General features: G+C 41.6%; 1 protein-coding gene across 1 annotated transcript in view; it reads left to right on the forward strand.

Moving 5' to 3' along the window:
* LOC121439847 (dedicator of cytokinesis protein 11-like) overlaps nucleotides 1-4,283 on the forward strand; it is a 200,977-nt gene extending 196,694 nt beyond the window's left edge. The window contains 1 exon segment of the mRNA XM_041640459.1: nucleotides 4,126-4,283. Within this exon segment, the coding sequence (XP_041496393.1) occupies nucleotides 4,126-4,245 (120 nt within the window). The 3' untranslated portion in view covers nucleotides 4,246-4,283.
* The last annotated feature ends 16,790 nt before the right edge of the window (nucleotides 4,284-21,073 follow it).

Here is a 21,073-nt window from a genome sequence, read left to right on the forward strand (position 1 = left end):
AATGAGATCAGGTCCAGTCTCCTAAGCATCCATTCTTTGTAGTTGGAACCTTGGAGGCTTGCAGAACTTCCAACGTTCTTTGGCTTCTTTTTCTCCTTATTGGCCTATCTAGGACTGAACGTACATACCAAGGCATCTCTGCTGGGCATGCAGAGGTCCCTTTCTTTTTCCTCCCCAGAGTAGTCAAGGGAGAAGACTCAGAAGACAGGGAAGCTTTTGGCTGCGTCTCACCCTCACCTGTTAGCACAACAGGAGCATAGATCTCTACAGCATCATTGTCCTGGGTGCATTCTGTTATTAAATAGTGTACATAGCTCGTTCTTAGAAGCTGTCTGAGCCGGGCGATGGTGGCGCACACCTTTAATCCCAGCACTCGGGAGGCAGAGACAGGTGTATCTCTGTGAGTTCGAGGCTAGCCTGGTCTACAAGAGCTAGTTCCAGGACAGGCTCCAAAGCTACAGAGAAACCCTGGGGGGACAGCTGTCTGCTTAATTACCTCATTGCTCTTAATACATGAGGAAAAAAAGAGTAACAATGACTCCTTCATGAAAGATAGAAAACAATTGCACATGCTGTTTTAAACCCGTGTATACTGTCTGACAGTTACTTCATTTGCATGCAGCTGCATTGCCTAGTCTATTCAAATTCAAGGCAAATTATTCAATTTCTTATTGCTGCTATGATCAAGATATTTAGAATGGTCATTTTACCATTTCCCCCCTTTTTAAAGCATGAATTTTTCAGATCAGCTAGCTTACCCACCTGCCTATATCAATTACTCCATTAAGCCATCGCTATTTTTCTTAGTTGGAGACCATAATTTTAGACAAACATGAGCTAACATTAGCTAACTAAGAAAAGTCTTCATTTCTATATATTCATGTTTATGAAAACCATTAAACTTATAGTGATTTTTATAAGTCAATTGATATCTTCCATTAGATATTAGGCTAAAAGAATTTTTTCAGTCATATATGTTAAGATTGATAATACTCCCACAAAATAAGACATAGTGTAAGTACATACTGAAATAGGAGCTGTTCCATTGAGCCCCATAAATTATTCCTTGAAAAAAGAAATGGCCTGAATATTTCTTGATTGTTTTCAATGTAATTTGTTATAGTATACCAAAGTATACATTAAGTTTTCATACTTATAGACAGTAAATATATTTAAGTTTTGTTTTACTTCTGACCATAAAAATTTAAAAGAATAATTTAAGGTTTTTTGTTGTTGTAGTCTGGGTTGTTTGTTTGTTTGTTTGTTTTGAGACAGGGTTTCTCTGTGTAACAATCTTAGCTGCCCTGGAGCTAGCTCTTATAGACCAGGCTGGCCTCGACCTCTGGTCTCTGCCTTCCAAGTGCTGGGACTAAAGGTGTGAGCCACCCCCCACCAAACATTTTTGCTGGGTTTTTTTTTTTGGAAGATTATTTTTTATTAATTACATTTTTCATTTATTTTACATCCCAATTAAAGTTTCCCCTCCCTCCTCTCCTTCCATTCCCTCCTCACACCTCCCCTCTGCCATCCCTTGCAATCCACCCTGTTGAAATAAGAGCAGCCGGGCTGCGTCCCCGGCACCCGGTCACCCGCATGGCTAGCTTTACCCGAAATAATTACACGGAAACTGTATTCTTTTAAACACTGCCTGACCCATTAGTTTCAGTTTCTTATTGGCTAGCTCTTACATATCGATCTAACCCATTTCTATTAATCTGTGTAGCCCACAAGCTGGCTTACCAGGAATGATCTTAACCTGCATCTGCCTGGAGTGGGAGAATCATGGCGACTCCTGATTCAGCTTCTTTCTCCCAGCATTCTGTTCTGTTTTCTCCGCCTACCTAAGGGTTGGCCTATCAAATGGGTCTAGGCAGTTTCTTTATTAATAAGAAATCACTCCCACATCACCACCCCTCCCCTGTTTCTGTTCAAAAAGGGGTAGGCTTCCCATGGGTATCCACAAAACATGGCATATCAAGTTGAGGTAGGACTAAGCTCCTCCCCTTGTATTAAGTCTGGGCAAGGCAATTCAGCGTAATTTATGATTATTAATTGCAGATTTCTTATTTAGATAGAGCTGGCAGCGGCCACTGTAGCATATGGTAGGGTTTTAGCCACGGTCTCAATAAGCACCCCGTTTGTCACATCTGACAGGCATGAGTAACTGATTAGTCACCAGTTAATTCTGTAGCATGCTTTCAGATTAGTGCCACGAGTTAAGATTTTTGTAAAACGAAATTCCTTTATTATAAGATTTAAGTCTAGCCGGGTGGTGGTGGCGCACGCCTTTAATCCCAGCACTCGGGAGGCAGAGGCAGGCGGATCTCTGTGAGTTCGAGGCCAGCCTGGTCTACAAAGGGAGTTCCAGGACAGGCTCCAAAGCTACAGAGAAACCCTGTCTCGAAAAAAAAAAAACAAAAAAAAACAAAAAAAAAAAGATTTAAGTCTAAGACTTATGACAACACAAATGACAGCACACAGGGAATTGTCATTGTAGACCAGGGCTTAACACTAAAGCCTCGAAGCCAATTTAAAAACCTGATGTCCTCGTTTGCTTTCTGTTGCTGTGATAAAAAACATTCTGACCAAAAGCAACATGGGAAGGAAAGGGTTTATTTGACTTAGGGGTCCCTATCCCAGTCTATTAGTGAGGGAAGTCAGGAGAGAAACCATGGCCCAGTGCTGCCTAACGGCAGGCTCCCCACGGCTGGCTCAGCCTACTTTTTTTGTTTGTTTTGTTTTTGTTTTTGTTTTTCGGGACAGGGTTTCTCTGTGTAGCTTTGGAGCCTGTCTTGGAATTCACTCTGTAGACCAGGCTGGCCTCAAACTCACAGAAAGATCCACCTGCCTCTGTCTCCTAGGTGCTGGGATTAAAGATGTGCACCACCACCCAGTTTTGGTCTACTTTCTTAATACAAACTAGGCTCGCTTGCCCAATGGGCCAGACCCCCCCATCAATCATTAATCAAGAAAACGCCCCACAGGCTTGCCTCCAGACCAGTCTAGTGGGGACATTTCTCAGTTGAGGTTCTCTCTTCACAAATGACTCTAGCCTGTGTTCAATTTACAAAAAAAAAAAAAAACACCTAACCAACACACCCATTTTTTTAGATTTTTCTTTTCACTTGTGTATGTTTTCATGTGTTCACTCTGTGTTTGTGTGTGTGTGTGTATGGGTGCATGCGCTCGTGCGTGTATGCATGCATGTCTGCATGCAGTATGACAGCGAGAAAAGGGAGGGTGTGGGATCCTCTGGAGCTGGAGTTAGAGGCAGTGTGAGCCTCCCAATCAGAGCACTGGGAGCCAAACTCAGGTCCTTTGAAAGAACAGGAGTGCTCTTAACCACGCAACATCTTTCCAGTCTCGAAAACCCAATACTAAAAAAAAAAGCCAAACTGAGCCAAACAAAAACTTAAGACCTGAGTTAGGACTCAAAGAGAGGCAATGTAATGTGTGTTCTATTCCTTTCCTCTAATTCATTTAAGCATAAAACCTTTGTTGCTTTGGCTTTGATCACATTAACAGACTAACTTTTAAAGTATGTATGCCAACATGTATGTATATCTTTACATACATAAAAAATATAACCTTTGGATCTTATATTTAGTTCATTTTTATATCAGTTAGCTCATGTCGTCGTAATTTCTTCAAATAGGCACTTTGATTTTTATCTTGATTCAGTATTATCCCAAGTCTGCAGGAAGGGCTATTAGAAAAGTCCCTGGGTGATTCGGAAAATGGCTGTTAGAAAGTGGATAGGTGATCCATAAACGCTTGCCCAAGGGGGATGCATGCTTGAAGCTTTTGTGATGACATATTAAAATGGAATCCAAAGGACGAACCCTGTCTGGTTTAATTGAATTTTGCATTTCCTGACCTTTTATTTTTCCTAATGAGTAACCAGATCTTTTCTGCTTTTTTGATACGCTGCCTTTGTAACTCAGCTGTGAAGACTGATGCTGGTAATGTTATTCTTTGCTCTTTCTGCTTCCCGTCATTTTAAATAGCCCAGTGTCAGTGATAAATTAAAGCATGCCTGTAATTTCATACACACAGGCTTTTTAAGGCAGTAGCCACTTCAGCTGATGATAATGCTGCGGTTTTCTTGGTTTGTTTTTCCTTCAGATATTACCAGAAGACACAATGCATTCTCCCTGGATGAACAACACGTTGCATGTGTTTTGTGCAATTAGTGGTACATCGAGTGACAGAGGTTATGGTTCCCCAAGATATGCTGAAGTATGAAGAGATTTGCAGAGAAATGACAAGGAGACTGACTTTTCTCAGGAATATTTGGAGCTGTGCAAATGTTAAAATTTAGACATTTCATATGTAGGGAGTGTTTCCTCCTGACACCAAAATCGTCATGCTTTCATACAGGGTGCTTACGTATTTGTAAATATTTAAGCAACTTGGAAGTGCCTGGAAAATTGCACCACTGTGCTTGGTTTGTACTTTTTTAGGTAAAATCTATATGCTGAAAAGTAGAGCTCAAAACCATTCGTTCAATGTGCTTAACGACTGCTTCATAATCACGAGACTCTGTACAATTGTATAATGGAACCCAATAAAAGGTAGAACTTATTTGTAACTTGAAGTGAAGGAAATAATGCTTGGAGTTTAGCATTGTTCTTGATAAGAACTTGAAGTCATTATCATATAAATCCACGAGGAAGAAACAATTTTTAAAAACCCACACAGGACATGGATAAATTGGGGAGAGAATTTGAATTGCTGCCTGTTAGTAGGTAAGGCCAGGGTGAAAAAGAACCAAACCTTTAAAAGGAAAAGTTGGGAAAGGATGCCCTGGAAACACCAGGTTTCCTGCTTCCCATTTGATCTGAGGGAGTTCCACAACTAGCTCTCTCTAGCTCAAACAGCGGGAGGGATTTCTGGGGATGTCCGCGAAACTAAATAAAACATCCTTGGGAATCTGGAGTCTTTAGATCTTATGGGGCTTCAAAGCTGTTGAGGGTTCCCTGGGGGTGGCTTTAGTGGTGACTCTTTTCTCCAGTAGCGAGATTAGCTAGCACTGTGAGGGAACTTGGTGGTTGCGTGAGCATGGCTTGGGTCAGCGTAGAAACAGAGATTTAACAATGGCAAGTTTGGAACTACATTTCTGACTACGAAGGACTCTTAGATCCCTTCAGTGATTTGGAATAACCGGGGGTATAAAGGACTTTCTGAGCTGGGGAGAAGGCATAGATAAAGTGGCCCATTTCATGGAAGATTTCATAGTAGCACATCACAAATGGCATCATGCCCATATATGGAATTGTTATTGTTACATTATTTATATGCTTTGGCTCCCTCTACAAGTAGCATAAACATCTTTTTTTTAAAAAAAAATGAGATAGAAAGCAGTGTTAGCAACGGCCTTTGAACGGTGACCAACATATCACAGAATTGAAGATGAGGCACTAGTTGATAAACTACACAAGTCATCATAATAAGACCTCGGGCTTGTTAGTATAAATACTGGTTTACCTGAGATGAATGACCGGAACGATTGATTGAATATCTCTTGCTCCCTTCCCCTCCCAATCTCTCTCCTTCCCAATGTGTCTGTGTCTATGTGTGTATCTGTGTGTGCCCTGAAACTTGGGCTTCAATCTGGTGAGCATGAAGTATACCACTGAGCATTAACCCAGACCATCTTGGTCTAACAGCATAGCACTTCAACTATGGCCAGACAAAGGAAGGGAACTGAACAGAACAACAGATGGGGGGAGTAAGTCCGTGCACAGGCTCCACTCCTGCCCTGGGAGCTGGCCAGTAAGAGTCCACTTTGTTTATCTAGTGGGTTTTTCCAGTCCCTAAACATGAAAAGGTCACTCTAAGGAAGAGTTATGTCTGTTTACCCGAATCCTAATGAAAATCGAGGCTAAATTCTTCAAAGACTTTCCTCTGTGTGTTGTCATTTGAAAACTTCTCTGGCATGCTCTGCTTCCTCCGTCTGAGTTGTCCTCTTTATTAAGATACAATTCACATACCGTATACATTCATTTGATTGAGTGCACAGTTCAGTTGCTATCTGAGTACATTCACAGGGTTGTACAAGCATCATCTCATAGGACATTCTCTCACCCACAAGAGACCCACATGAATTAGCAGTCACTGTCCCGTCCCCACCATTCAGCCCTCAGCACAAAGCAACCATTAATCTCCCGTCCTCCACACATCTGCCTCTTGTAAACCTGTGTCTTTTTGTGCCTGGCTTATTTCACATAGCACGATATGTCCATAGCTTATCCATATAGCATATTATCAGTCATTAATCCATTCTTTTCCATGTCTCAATAATATTCTTTCATAGACATACACTGTCTTTTAGCCATCCTTGGACATTTGGGCTATTTACATTACAGAATGAATGCAATATGCATGCTGTTAATATGAACTTGAGTTGATGTGTGCTTGAATAGACATATTTTCAGTTCTTCTGGGCATAGATATGGAATGACCATGACTGGTTCACAATGTAACTCTAACCTTTGAAGGAGTGTCCAAACTTTCCCACAGAGGCAGCCACAGCACTTTGCATTCCCATTGGCAGTACACATGAGTTCCAAGTTCTCCTAACTTCCCCCAGCACTATTATCTGTCGCTTTGATTATTGTCATCCCAGGAAGAGTGGAGTATCTAACTGTGGCTTGTATTTGAACTCCCCTGGCGGCTGACAAAGTTGAGGATTCTCACCCATACATATCGACCATTTTTCCATTCTCTCTGGAAAGATGTCAGTTTACCTCATTAGTCAGGTAAAATTAGGTTGTCTTTTCATTGTTGTGTTGCAAAGCTGTTTGGTTTTGTTTTAAATATGCTTTCTAGTAGGATGTTCCATCTCACATATATTATTTGGATGTATAGCTTCTGTTGCTAGTCCACTTGGGCCGGCCCTAAATGTGTTGAAGCACTCTTCCTGTCTCAGCCTGTCGGTGGCAGTCGGGGGGACAGCTGAAGACTGACAGCTACAGAATGCTCCACTCAGGTGTGGCCCATATCTTGATTTACATGGCAAGACAGAATTTCAGGATGAGTCAGTATGAAACAAAGTTGTTGTTTATTTTTTTAAAGATAGTCTCTCTCTGTGTGTGTGTCTCTGTCTCTCTCGCGTGCTGTGTGTGTATCTTAATTCCTTTCTCTTTGTTGCAAGTTTTGAAAATGGGAAATATGAGCTCTCCACATTTGTTCATGTTCAAGGTTTCAAAGGCTATTTATTCTGGTCCTGCTGTATGAATGTTAGGATAAGCTTATTGATTTCTATAAGAAGAAAAAAGGCAGCTGGAATTTGTGTAGCAATCGCTGTAAATTTTATGCAAATATTGCAGTCTTAAAATATTAAGGGTACATGAAGACCTGATATTTAAGATGTTTTTCCATGTATTCATCTTCTTCTTAATGTCTTTCAACCATGTTATATCATTTTTAAGTTTAGATGTATTTATTTTATATGTAAGACTGTTTTGCCCATATGTATGTCTATGTACCATGTGCCTCCTGGTACCCTGAAGCTTTAGAAGGTAGCATTAGATTCCCAGGATCTGAAGTTAAAGATGGTTGTGAGCCACCTTGTCAGCAGTGAGAATTGAACAAGATCCATTAATGTCCTCTTAATTCTTTTTTTTTTTTTCGCTTTTTCGAGACAGGGTTTCTCTGTGGTTTTTGGAGCCTGTCCTGGAACTAGCTCTTGTAGACCAGGCTGGTCTCGAACTCACAGAGATCCGCCTGCCTCTGCCTCCCAAGTGCTGGGATTAAAGGCGTGCGCCGCCACCACCCGGCTGTCCTCTTAATTCTTATGTAGTTTTGAAGTCAAAGTCTTACATTTACATTTTTATTTTACTTCATTCCTTAATTGTTTTTAATTTTTGATGCTGTTGAAAAGGAAATTATTTTCTTAATTTCACTTTTAGATTGTTCATTGTGAGTTTATAGAAACAATTGATTCTTTTGTATGTGTGATATATGCGTGAAGACCAAAGGTCAATGTTGGCCTCAATTGCTTATCCACCCTGTTTTTTATTATATGTGTGTGTGTGTGTGTGTGTGTGTGTGCGCGCACACACACACACACATATATGTATGTATGTATGAGTGCTCTGTCTGCACATATACCTGCATGCCAGAAGAGGGCATCAGACCCCATTATAGATGGTTATGAGTCACCAGGTGGTTGCTGGAATTGAACCCAGGACCGCTCTGCAATAGCAGTCAGTGCTCTTAACTATTGAGTCATCTCTCCAGTCCCCTGCAGAGACAAGGTCTCATCAAAGCTAGAGCTGGTTAATTCTGCTAGACTGGCTTGGGCTGAACAGCAAGTCCCAAGGTATTCTGCTGTCTCTGCCTCCCCAGTGCTGGAATTTTAGGCGTGTTCCACCATGCCTGAGTCTTTTTAAATATTGGCACTGGTTTTCCAGGCCATTCCTCGTGCATTCACAATGAGCACTTTACCAGTTGAGCCATGTCTTCAGGCTTGATGCTTGTGCATCGAGCTTATATCTCACTGAGTTATGTACTATATTCAGCTGAAACCTTGGTGGGTTTTTTTTTTGAATGACCTTTAAGAGGATTCTATGGATACTTTTGGATTCTCTCCACTTAATATCCTATCATTTTCCTTTCTCCTTTATCTTCTTGAATCCTTCTGTTTTATATTCTTATCCAGCACCTTGCTAGAACTTCCTGTACAATTTAAATGACAATAGTGAGAGCAGACATTTTATGCCTCATCTTTTAGAGCAGGGTGTGAATCATCACTTTCTAGTTTGGTGTTAGTTGTGGGGTTTTAGTAGGTCTCTTTAAATGCAGTTCAGGAAGTTTCTTCCAAAATGGTTTGCTTCTGTTTCCTAATCTGTTTTAATTATCCATAGGGTCCCTATAGGTCACATAGAAATTTACACACAAATGCTCAGGAAATAGAATCCAGTTCTATGTAATCAAATATGACCCCAGGGTATCTGCTTCCATGTTTTAGACTATTCTATACTTCTTCCTGTGACATCCTGCTTCAACACTCTGTAACCTTCCAGGAAAACCCAGAACAAGCCCATCTTCTACTTTTTCACCAGCATGAAATTTGTGCCTGAAAATTTCATCTCTTTACCCAACACCTGGCACAGAAGAGGCACTGGAGTAGTCTCAAGAGAAGAAGGCTAATTTATAGGAACTGGGCTCTCTGGAGGCGTTTGCAATGAGCAAAATTATGTGGACAGACAACCTAGCCCTCAGAGAGGTTGTAGTTCATGGAGATAGGAAATATTTGCATACAGAAGATAATGTATTGTGGTCTGATGAAATCGTAAATCAGTGGCATGGTAAGTACTTGACAAGACAGAGGCAATCTAGAGCGAAAGCAAAGACTTCACGGCAGACAGGACAGAGCTCTGGGCACTGGGAAAGAACTAGATTTTTCTTTTTGTTGTTTTTAGAACTAGCTTGTTTGAACTGAATAAACCTTAGGCAGAACTTTAAATGGGAAATGGAAAGTTTTTAGCTTCATTTTAATTGCTATGTGAGGTCTTGTTATTAAATTCAATTATCACTACACAGGATGTGCTGTGTGTGTGTGTGTGTGTGTGTGTGTGTGTGTGTGTGTATTAGAGAGAGAGAGAGGGAGGGAGGAAGGGAGGGAGAGATTCTCTAGAGTTTTAGCGCTCTGGAAACACAGTATTTGGGAGGGAAAAAAATCCACCTCTCCCAGTAGGTTGAACCATCTTGTGATTCTTCTCATTTCTGATTAGAACTGTCGCCCACTACAGTAGCGTCTGGATGGGTTTCATTAAACCCTGTGATTCCAGATGACACAGTTTGTCTGGTGTGGAGCACACTTACAGATCCCCCAACTTCCCATCCCCACCACGGCCTCCACTAGGGGCTTTGGCTGGCCTCTGCGGGTTCTGGTATTCTGGGGAGCATAGCTAGTATGTGCACTGATTGAAGCCAGGCTGTGTCAGAATTCCCAACTCTCCATTGAGCGCATTCTTCAATCCTTTTATGCCTACATTTCCTCACCTGGAAAATGGAGATATTCATTATACCTAGACCCCTAAAAGCTCAATAAGTTAACATGTATAATCCATAAAAAATAATGTCTAAAGGCACTAGGGCAATGGCTCAGTCGCTAAAGCCCTTTGCAAGCACAACAACCTGAGTGTGGAACCCCAGGACCCACGAAGAAAGCCAGGCAGGGTGGTGCGTGCTTGTAATTCCAGGAATGCTGAGATAAAGTGCTAGAGCCAGATCCCTAGAGCTCACTGGTTACCCATGAATACCCTTCTTGGAAACGTTCAAAGCCAACAAGAGACCCCATCTCAAAAGGTGGAAGGTATCGAAGGAACTGCCACCTACATATCTTGGTTATATTCTGACCTTCGCAGTAACTGATGTAATAGGTATGCCCACCCACATAGGAACATTGCATGGACACACAGAGGCATGATGCTCGTTACATCTACATAATCATTGCATTACATGTTAGCTGTAACTCTAATCTTGTCCCCAAAGCTTAAGAAAAATTTGCCATCCATCACAGCCTCTGTCTGCTTCTAGCCGCAGCATTCTGGGTGGAATGGCCAATGACTAGGTCAAGATAAGGCTGTTCTGATTTTTAATATTCCATAGGTTCCCTGTGGCTTCCCTCACTCTCACCGGATGAGGGAAGGTGTTTTGCCACCATTTTAAGCACGTAATTTCGTGTGTGTATGGGCACTAGCTGTTACCAACCAGCACGGCCACGCTGCACATCCTAGCTGACGCACAGTCCGGTGCCTCTCGCTGTCAAGAATCTTTCATTTGCTCTGACACGCTTCTACCTGCCTCACTGCTTCCTGGAAGCTATTCTGGGAGGAAGATACGGCAGCTGTTTGGGATAGAAAACTGTCACGGACAGTCACGATTTGAATGTATGCCTCTCCTTTAGATTACCGTGCCAAGACCTACACAGTTAACTGGTCTGTGGCTCCCTTGAATTGAATCAGGGAAAGGTTTTGAGACTTCCCCTTCCCCCCCACCCCAGCCTACCCATTCCTCTTTGTGCGTGTTTCGTTTTATTATTGTTGTTTTGTTTAGGGGGTTTGGGGTCTTTTTTTTTTTCTTGTTTTTTGTTTGCTTGTTTTGAGAAGGGTCTCATTGTGTAGCCAATGCTGGCATCAAAGTCACAGCAATCCTCCTGCCTCAGGCATGAGCAACCACACCCAATTCATTTCTCTGTATAACAGGCACTTTGGAAGCAACTCATCCTAACAATGTGGTTCGCAGATGTGTAGTACCAGCCTTAGGTGCTGTGCACAGGGTTGGGGTATACCTGCCCCTTCCCCTTCTGGTGAAGCGCTAGCTTCTGTCTCCCGGAACATTGCTGAACTGCATTTTCCCCTTCACTCCCATTCTTCTCCCCAGGGCCACTCCCACATTCCCATGCCGTGTGTGTTTTTCTCAACCTCCACTGTCCAGCTGAACCCAGGCCCACAATGATATTCCATTACTCCAAGCCAATTACACCTAATGGCATTTGAGCAAGTCCCCAAAGCTGCTGCAACTAGGACCACCTAACAGGATTGGGGTAGAGGTCTTGAGGTGGTTCTGACTATAACGTCCCCCTTCAGCAAAGATTTAGTTTCTCTAAGAGCATTACCCCTACCTGCCCCATGCTTTACAGGAAGCATTTCTTTCACATGGCTTTGAGCAAATTAGGCGCCTGGTCTATTTCTTCCCCCTCCTGCTGTGATCATGACACATCCCTAGGACACCAGATATGTCACCACCCACTGGGCTACCAGGATGTGGCTGAGTAGGGGGTGGGGTACCTTGCACTTCCTCTTTCCAGGAAGCCAACTGACTGTAAAATTGCTCCATCCTTCCCACCAACATCCTGCTAGTTGATCTGGAGTGCTCACTTTCATGGGTTTTCCTCAGTAATGATTGTTACTTTAGATCAGTGGTTCCCAACTTTGGGGGGTCAAATGACCCTTTCACAGGGGTCACCTAAGTCCATCGGAAAAACACAGATATTTACATTAGGATTTGTAACAGTGGCAAAATTAAAGTTACGAAGTAGCAATGAAAATCATTTTCTGGCTGGGAGGGGGTCACCACAGCATGAGGAACTACCTGTGGTAGAGGGTCACAGCATTATAAAGGTTGAGAACCACCACTTTAGATCTTGGAACAGTGGTACTTAACTACCAGTCACTAGGCATTTGGCAATACCCAGAGACATTTTCTGTTGCCATAACTCAGCAGAGGAGTTGCTACCAACATCTAACAGGCAATGGCTAGGAATACTATTAAACGTCCCACTATATTTAACAGGCAGTCCCCCTCAACAACAACAAAAACACTGACTTGGGCCTGGAGAGATGGCACAGTGGATTAGAGCACTGACTGCTCTCCCAGGGGATACAAGTTAAGTTCTCAGCATCCCCAACAGGTGGCTCACAGCCATCTAACCCCAATTCTAGAGGACCTGAGACCTCTGGCCTCTGCAGGCACCTTCACTCAACGCGAACATACCACACACACACACACACACACACCTACACAGAATTTAAAATATTAAATCTTTAGAATAATTGACGGTATAAACAGTACAGAAGATGAGAAACATTGTCTAGGAAAGACTGCCTACCTCACTGGACTTTAAGGACCCTTTTGTTGGTCATTCACCAGTAAGTCAATGCAAGGCCCCACTTGCCCATTAATTGCTGTTCCTGCCTCTTGTTCCAGCTATCTATCCCATCACATGCTTGCATCTCATAAGCAGTAATGGTCTGCCTGACTTTTCTTCTTCACTCAGTACTTCACTTTCAAGTTAGCCAAACTTGGGGACCAGAGGCTCCTAAAGATTGGCTTCATTGTCTCTATGGCTGCCCCTTCCACTCTCCAGGAAAGTGAAGTCTTTCTCACTACTAGTAACCATTATTGCAATAACTAGGACAACCAACTCCAATTCCTTGTTGCCACCTGAGGAGCAGTTCTTTAATAAAAATAATAAAAACACAAAACTGGGTCTCTAAGATTATTCATCGTAAACCAGGCATGGTGATATATGTCTTTAATTCTAGTACTCAGGAGGCAGAGGCAGGAGGATCTCTGTGGGTTCCATACCAGCCTGGTCTACAGAGTGAGTTCCAAGACAGTCAGGGCTACACAGAGAAATCTTGTCCCCCAAAAAGAAAAAAGAAAAACCAAGATTTTTAATCCTGAACAGAAAGCAATAGGTAGGGGTAGGGTAAAGAAAACTAAGAAAACATAAAGTCTAACGGCAGTGGTGGCACATGCCTGAGGTCCCAGCACTCAGGAAGCAGAAGCAGAGGCAGGCAGAGGACTGAGTTAGAGGCCAGCCTGGTTTACAGAGTAAGTTCCAGGACAGCCAGGGCTACACAGAGAAACCCTGTCTTAAAAAAAAACAAATAAAAATAAAAGAAAGAAAGAACGAAAGAAAAAGAAAGGAAGAAACGAAAAGCATAAAGTCTGGAATCAAGAGATATGTAAACCCCTTGGATGTCAGTCATAGGGTGAAATTTCTCCCCCAAATGTCTATGATTTCAAGATTATCCCAATAAAAGTTCCAGAATAAAAATTTGAACTTGACAAAGTGATTTAAACTTTTATATATATATATGTATATGTATATAAATAAATGAATATACCATCATATATATATGAATGATGGTAGGTATGGTGGTGCATAACTTTATTCCACTCAAAAGGCTGAGGCAAGAGGAAGCCAAGTTCTGGGCCAGCCTGTGCTTTAGAACAAGACTCTTTTAATAAATTATTAGAAATGCTGAGTAAGTAACATTAGAACAACTAACTATGCATTTGCATAAAATCTGAGGATTTAATTAATCACAGATTAAAAAAAAACTTAAATGAACTATAAATACAAGGGTCCTTACAAATCAATCGGATGACATTTCTCAATAAGAAAACAGGTAACGTGTAGCTGGATATACAGTTCAGGGGTACAGTGCTTGCAAAGCCTATGTGAGACCCCAGCTTCCATCCACAATAAAGAAAATAAGTGGGGGCTGGAGTTGTGACTCAGTTGATAGGATGCTTAAGCCCCGAGTTTTATTCCCAGTACCACATGAGTCCAGTTATCGTGGTACACGCCTGTAATCTCGGCACTTGGCAATTAGAGGCAGTAGGATCCAAACTGCAAAGTCATCCCGAGCTACAATATGAGTTTGCAGACACATAAGTCACAGTCTCAGTAAAAGGTAAAGATGAATAGGTAATTTGCAGGAGGACAGTACACATGGCCGCTGAACTGATGAAGAGATGTTTAACTTTATTATTAAAGAAATACGGGGCTGGAGAGAGCTCAGCCATTAAAGGCTAAGCCTCATAGGCAAACTACAAGAAATGAAGAAATGTAATTAAAACATTAGTGTTGCGAGACTGAGACATATTTAATACACTCTAAGAAAAACCCAAATGCGAATAAACGTTGAATCACCTAACCTTTTAAGAGATGGGTACAACCTGCATCACCTCCCCTGCTTTCTTGCTTTTCCTTCCTCTTAGACTTTCTGCCGTCTTGATAAAGTAGGTCAGAGTCTCACTCGACATGCCAAGAAAGGTTTTCCCTCCCATTACAAATCTGTTCAAATGTTGTTGTTTCGTAGGTTTTTTTTTGTTGTTGTTGTTGGTTTTTTTTTTTGACTGGTTGATTAGTTGGTTGCTTTCATGTTCTGATTTGAGAGACAGACCTTTTTACCAAGATGACTAATGCCAAGATTGAACTTGTCCAGATGAGGACTCACTCCTGAGTCACAAAGGTTCCACATTTCTATTGGCTCCCAACTGATTACTATCTGAACAAAACACAAGCACAGCACTCAGGAGGGAGGACTCAGGCTGAGGCAGCAATACACACGGGAGTGCTGCAGATGGGTAAGGAAGGAGGGAAGAAGAAAAGGGCGTGGAAAGAATGATGTCACCAGAAATACACATAGTACCTGACCCTATCTTAAGTTGGAGTAAAGCATCTGATTCAGTCTTCAATATCACTTTGTAAGGTAACTTATTAATCGTTCCTTTGCTATTAATGGAGAACCTAAGAGGCCGTGAAACTCACTAACCGGTTTGAGATTGATTACTGAGTAGCAGAGCTGGGGGCTGGGTCTAGGCAAGCTGATGGGACAGTTTCACTCAGGTTCCTTCTAAGGCAAATCAAAGAGAAAAGAGAGCCATGAAAGAACAAACAGAAGGAAGGTGAGGAAGGTGGAGGAAGTCTCAAGTTCTCAATCACTGGAAAGCCGTTGTCAGAGGGTGCCTCTTCTCCTTAGCAGTACTAAACCTAAGCCCTTGCAATGTTCCACCTTGGGCTCTGTAACCAAAACTTCCTGAAACCATCTGGCCAGAGGGCTTCAGTCTAGGGAAATAGATGTTGCATACAGAAATAAACCCTGTTTCCACACCAGGAAAAACTGTTGTTTTCAGAAGGCATTCCATTGAGTTTAGTAACACCAAAGTGCTGCCTCTGGGTCCTTTTTCCTCCTGTTTGCATAAGCAGAACCTAGACAAGGACCATTGAAAAGATCCCCTGTGCCCTACTCCCCAGCATTTAGCTGACATTTAACAGGGAAGGATAAAATTGCAGCTTTGTCATTTGGTTAACTCTTTGAGACAGAATCCTTTGTAGTCCAGGGTGGCCTAGAATTCTCTGTGTAATTGAGACTTGTCTATACCTTCTGGGTGCTGGAATTACACATGGCAACACCATGGCTAAACTGCAGATTTCCAGCTGGAAGAAACCATTACATCTTAGTAAACTGAAGATGTGTTCAGTTTCTTTACTCCATTCTGTTTGTTTATCCCCATGGTGCTGACAAGGGAACCCAGGCCTATACATGCTAAGTAAGTGCTCTACCCCTGAAGCTACACTCCCAGAACTTTACACAAAAATTTTCAACACTGTTATTGCCTATAAGGCCTATCCTATGCTTCTTTCTGTTGCTGTGACCAAACACTCAGCAAAGCAAATTAGGAGAGGAAAGGGGTTATTTGACTACACTTAGAGATCATAGTCAGAGCAGAACCGTGACGCAGAAACCATGGAAAAATGATGCTTGCTGGGTCACACACAGACTAAAGCATAGCCAGGTTTTTATACAGCTCAGGACCACCTCCCCAGGAAAGGTGTGGCCCACAATGGTCTGGGCTTTTTATATCAGTTAACAATCAAGTAAATCCCCACAGACATGCCCACAGGTCAATCTTATGTATCCAGTTTTCTTTGCTTTCTGTGTGGCCCTGGCTATCCTGGAATTCCTTTGTAGGCCAAGCTGATCTCGAACTCACAGAGATCTGCCTGCCTTTGCCTCCCGAGTTCTGGGATTGAAGCATGTCCACCACTGCCCGGTTTATATAGTTTTTCCATTGAGATATTTGTTTCTCTTTTCAAATGATTCTGTGATGTGTCCGCTGCTATTTAAAGCTAACTAAGACATTGGCTGATTTAATTCTTCTGAACGTATATGTATCTTTTTTTAATTTCTAACTAACAAAAGTTACACATGCTTTGTGGTACAGTGCGAGATTATATATATATATGTGTGTGTGTGTGTGTGTCTTATTGTAGCTGAATAAAAAATTAGCTTACCTATCATTCCACATACTCATCATTTCTTTGTGGTAAGATTGATTAATAGTCACTCTTTCAGTAATTTTGAAATACATAATGCATTAGTCTATGATCACTGTCAGGAAGATTGGCAGGCTCCATTCTTCCCGTCTAGCCACAACATTGTTCCACGTGACTAACACTTCCCCTCCCACAACAGAATTCACATAATTAATACAAACCAATTTAGATTTATTCCAGACCCTACTAGACCTCTCTTTTCTTTTTTTTTCCAGCCCCTTAAATAAATCCTTAAGAGTCCTCTAGTCTTCACTCGCTTTGTATCTAAAACTTAGGATTTATGTTAGTTCTTTTACTCGTTGTTAGGACCAAAGACCTGAGAAGAAGCAAGTTAAAAGAGCTCGGGTTTATTTTTGCCCAACAGTTGGAGACCACGACTCTCTGCTATGGCAACAGGAGGGTGAGGCAGCTGTCACATTGTATCCTCAGAAGCAGAAAGAAGCAAATGCCAGTGATCAGCTCACCTTTTCCTTTTTCCCTTTTTATTCTATGACTGCAGCCAATGTAAAGGTGCCACCCCCATTTAGGGTGAGTATTCCATCCTCAGTTAAACTTCTCTGGAAACTCCCCCAGAGACACTCCCAGAGCTGCTTCCTACGTGACTCCAAATCCAGTTAAGTTGACCACCAAGATTAATCATCATGGAATTCTGTAGACATCAAACCTTTATTTCGAAGTCAAACATCAAAACTTAAGATGTAAGTGGACCCTTCATGCAGTTAGTGGGAAAATACTCTGGATGTTTATATTCTTCTTTCTGGAGAAGGAGAAGTGTGTCAATATCCACTATCTCTGTCTCCAGCTAGGTCCAATCTCATGAGCCCCACAGCCACATACCCAACTGTTTTCTGAGTTGTTCTCCTCAGGTGGCCCAGGGACACTTGCCAATGATATGCCCTCACAAACTTCCTCCTCTTCCCTCTTTAAAATTATATTTTTATTTATTCTTTGAAATTTTCATGTAGATTGCACTTTGATTGTATACATCATTACCTCCCTCCAACTCTCCTTAATGCTCCCTTCCCATCTTCTACCCAACTTCACGTTCTCCACTTGGTGGTTGTTATAATTTACCCCCAAGTCAAATTAGCACTGCCCATATGTGCGTGGATGAAGAGCTATCCATTGAGGTGTGAACAACTTACTAGCAGACATGTCCCCAAAGGAAAGTGACTCAACAGCATCTCTGCCAAGGGTGAGACATTGTTCCCATGATTCCTATTGGAATATCCACTGGCTTTCTACTATGCAGGTCACCATATTTGCTCTGAGTTAAGGTGTGCAACAGTAATGTCCAGTCCAGAAATAAGCATTTCACAGCTCTCCACTCATCTGCCAGTTTGTACTTTCTTTCGACCCACTCTTCCAAGATGTTACCTGAGCCTTGGATTGGGGTAAGATAATATAGATGATTAATTCACCAGAGTTCTTCACACTTTGACCAGTTATCAGTCTCTGCATTGTCATCCATTCCAAATAGAGGCTTCTCTCACCAAAACTAGGAACAACATAAATCTATAGCTACAAATATAAATGTTTAGAATGCAATTTGACAGAATGACCATTTAGCAAAACAACTGTTATGGAATATTAGTTTAAGATGTGTTATACTTGTTTATACTGTGAAATATTTGTTTAACAATGCAAAGATGTGTTACATTCTTTTATATTGCATTTGTTTAACTCTGGAAAGCTTTGTTATTTTGCCTGCCTAAAACACCTGATTGGTCTAATAAAGAGCTGAATGGGCTAGGCCAATAGCAGGGCAGGAGAAAGGGTAGGTGGGGCAGGCAGGCAGAGAGAATAAATAAGAGGTAAAAATCTAGGCTAAAGAGGAGGGGGGCAAGAAAAGAAGGAGAGAAAGATGCTGGGGCCAGCCACATAGCTGAACAACCAGCCCTAGAGTAAGAAGGAAGAAATATATATGGAATAAAATAAGGTAAAAAGTCCAAAGGCAAAATATAGTCAAAAAGAAATAGAATAATTTAAGTTAGAAAAGCTAACTAGAAACAAGCCAAGCTTCCCAACACTTGGGAGGCAGAAGCAGGTGGAGCTCTGTGAGTTCAAGGCCAGTCTGGTCTACAAAGTGAGTTCCAGGACAGTTAAGGCTACACAGAGAAACCCTATCTTGAAAAGGAAAGAAAGACAAAAAGACAGACAGACAGACAGAAAGAAGAAAGGAAGAAAGGTAGAAAGGAAGGAAGGAAGGAAGAAAAGAAAGGAAGGAAGGAAGGAAGGAAGGAAGAAAGAAAGAAAGAAAGAAGCTAAGGCTGGACATTCATAAGCAAGAATAAGCCTTTGTGTAGTATTTATTTGGGAACTGGGTGGTGGGCCTCCAAAGAGGAAAGAGAAAACCAACTACGAATAACAACAGTAGGTTCCTCTTAGGGGCTATGATCTCCCAAGTCATGAACTTTTGACCAGGTTTACAATGCCATGAATGAAATTCCCTCCTATGGAGCAGGTCTCATAGTCAATCAGAAAGCAGTTGGTTCTCCCAATAAGTGTCATGCCAGTATTACACGAGTGGGTACATCTTACCAGGAAGGGCATTCAGGACAGTAGCATTCAAAGTACAGTGCTGATTGAAAGCATTGCTGTCTATTCTCCCTCAACAACCTGAAGAACATCTTCCAGCACCGTGTAAGCTAGCTAGTATGGGATTTCCTAGTCGAATGAGGTTGATTTCTTTGTTCTGTATCCAAAATGACTAAAATAAAATGTTTATTCCAGAATAATAACTGTTTGAGTAATGTTAATAAATAATAATAATAGTAATGGTTTTCTTAGCATGCCTAGTGAGACTCTGATCTACTCGATCAAGATGGCAAGAAGTCTAGGAGGGGCCTGCTGTTGGGAGAAGTAGTTACCTGTGGTAAGAAGCAAAGAGAAGAAAAACAGGAAACCAGGGGAAGGTGGTACAAGTTGTCCCCATCTTTTATTAGACTAGGTGGCTCAGTTTGCCGTTTATCTGCCGTTTGCAATAAATACTTATTTATTAAGTAATAGCAATCATTAATAATAATTAATTGTTAAGAATAGTTATTTATAATTTATTCATTAGATACTAGGGGAAGGTACAACCAGGAGCAATGGCAATACCTTTTATTGTTTAGGGTGACTCTGCAGCCTCCCTGATGAATAACTTGTAGGAATGCATCCCAGGCCTGGCGCCGAATTTTTCATTTAATGACCAATGACTTCTGGGAGCCTTGTTGACTGCCAAATGCAGGCTATTTCCATAGACCATATATATAGATACATATAGATATAGATAAAGATAAAGATACAGATACAGATAGACTACACAGATCTAGATTTTAGCATATAAGCTAGTATATTTCCATAAGGCTTCTTCACACATCCTTTGTTTTGGTTACCCCACCCACCCACTGTTCTATTCTTCCTCTCTATCCCCATCCTCATTTATGCCTCAAAGTCTCTTCTTTTTCACATGCTTTTCCTCCTGTGCTCTCCAGCTCAGTGGCCACAATGATTCCCATGCAGCTCTGTAGGCCGTAAGCCAACAAGTGCTCTAGAATAGCAGTCCATGTCCTTTCTTCCTAAAGGGTTTGCTATGGTTTGAACTTAGTTTGTGTTCCAGCTTAAATTTATGTGTTGGGAACAAAGTGATGGAGTTGGAAGGCAGTGTGTGCCTTCAAGAGATAGAGTCCAGAGAGAGGTCATTGGGTCATTAGGTCATTGGTCATTAGGGCATGAAGTAGTTCTCTGGTGATCCCTTGGTAGTTTTCAGGAGAGGTGCATTATAAAAGACCAAGTCTAGTCCTCCTGTCTCCTCGGCTTCCTGACTAAAGGGAAATCTGGCTCTTCCTCAAATGGGCTTCTGCCATTGCTAACTGTACCATGAGGTGATCAGCCAAGGGTTAACCCTACACTACAGAGCCTGCTAGGTACTGTTTAGACTTTGGACCAAGTAAAGCTTTTCTTCACAAGTAGATAATGTCAGGTAACAAAAACCCAATACAAGGTCAAATATAAAAGTATAGTGGTTCTTTCAGTATCCACACAAAATGGGTTCCAGAACTTCCTACAGATATCTGGGGATGCTCATTGACCTTATTTAAAATTTTGTACTATTTGCATATAAACTACATATGCCCTCATGTATTTTCTTCAATCATTTATTTATTTATTTGTATTAATGTTTTGTCTGCATATATGTCTGTGTACTATGTGCATGCCTGGTGCCCACAGACATTATAAGAGGGTGCCAGATCACCTAAAGCTGGAGTTACATACAGTTGTTAGCTATCATGTGAGCACTAGAAACCACACTCCAGGTCTTCTACAAGAATAAGTGCTCTTAACCACCGAGAAATGTCTTCATACCCCATATATATTTTAAATCATTTCTAAATTACCTATAATGAAAAGCTATATAAATGGTTGTTTTACTTCATTCTT

This window comes from Microtus oregoni, unplaced genomic scaffold (genome assembly GCF_018167655.1).
Source record: "Microtus oregoni isolate MIOR12 unplaced genomic scaffold, Mior012 000063F_ref0000156, whole genome shotgun sequence".
Taxonomy (NCBI): Eukaryota; Metazoa; Chordata; class Mammalia; order Rodentia; family Cricetidae; genus Microtus; species Microtus oregoni.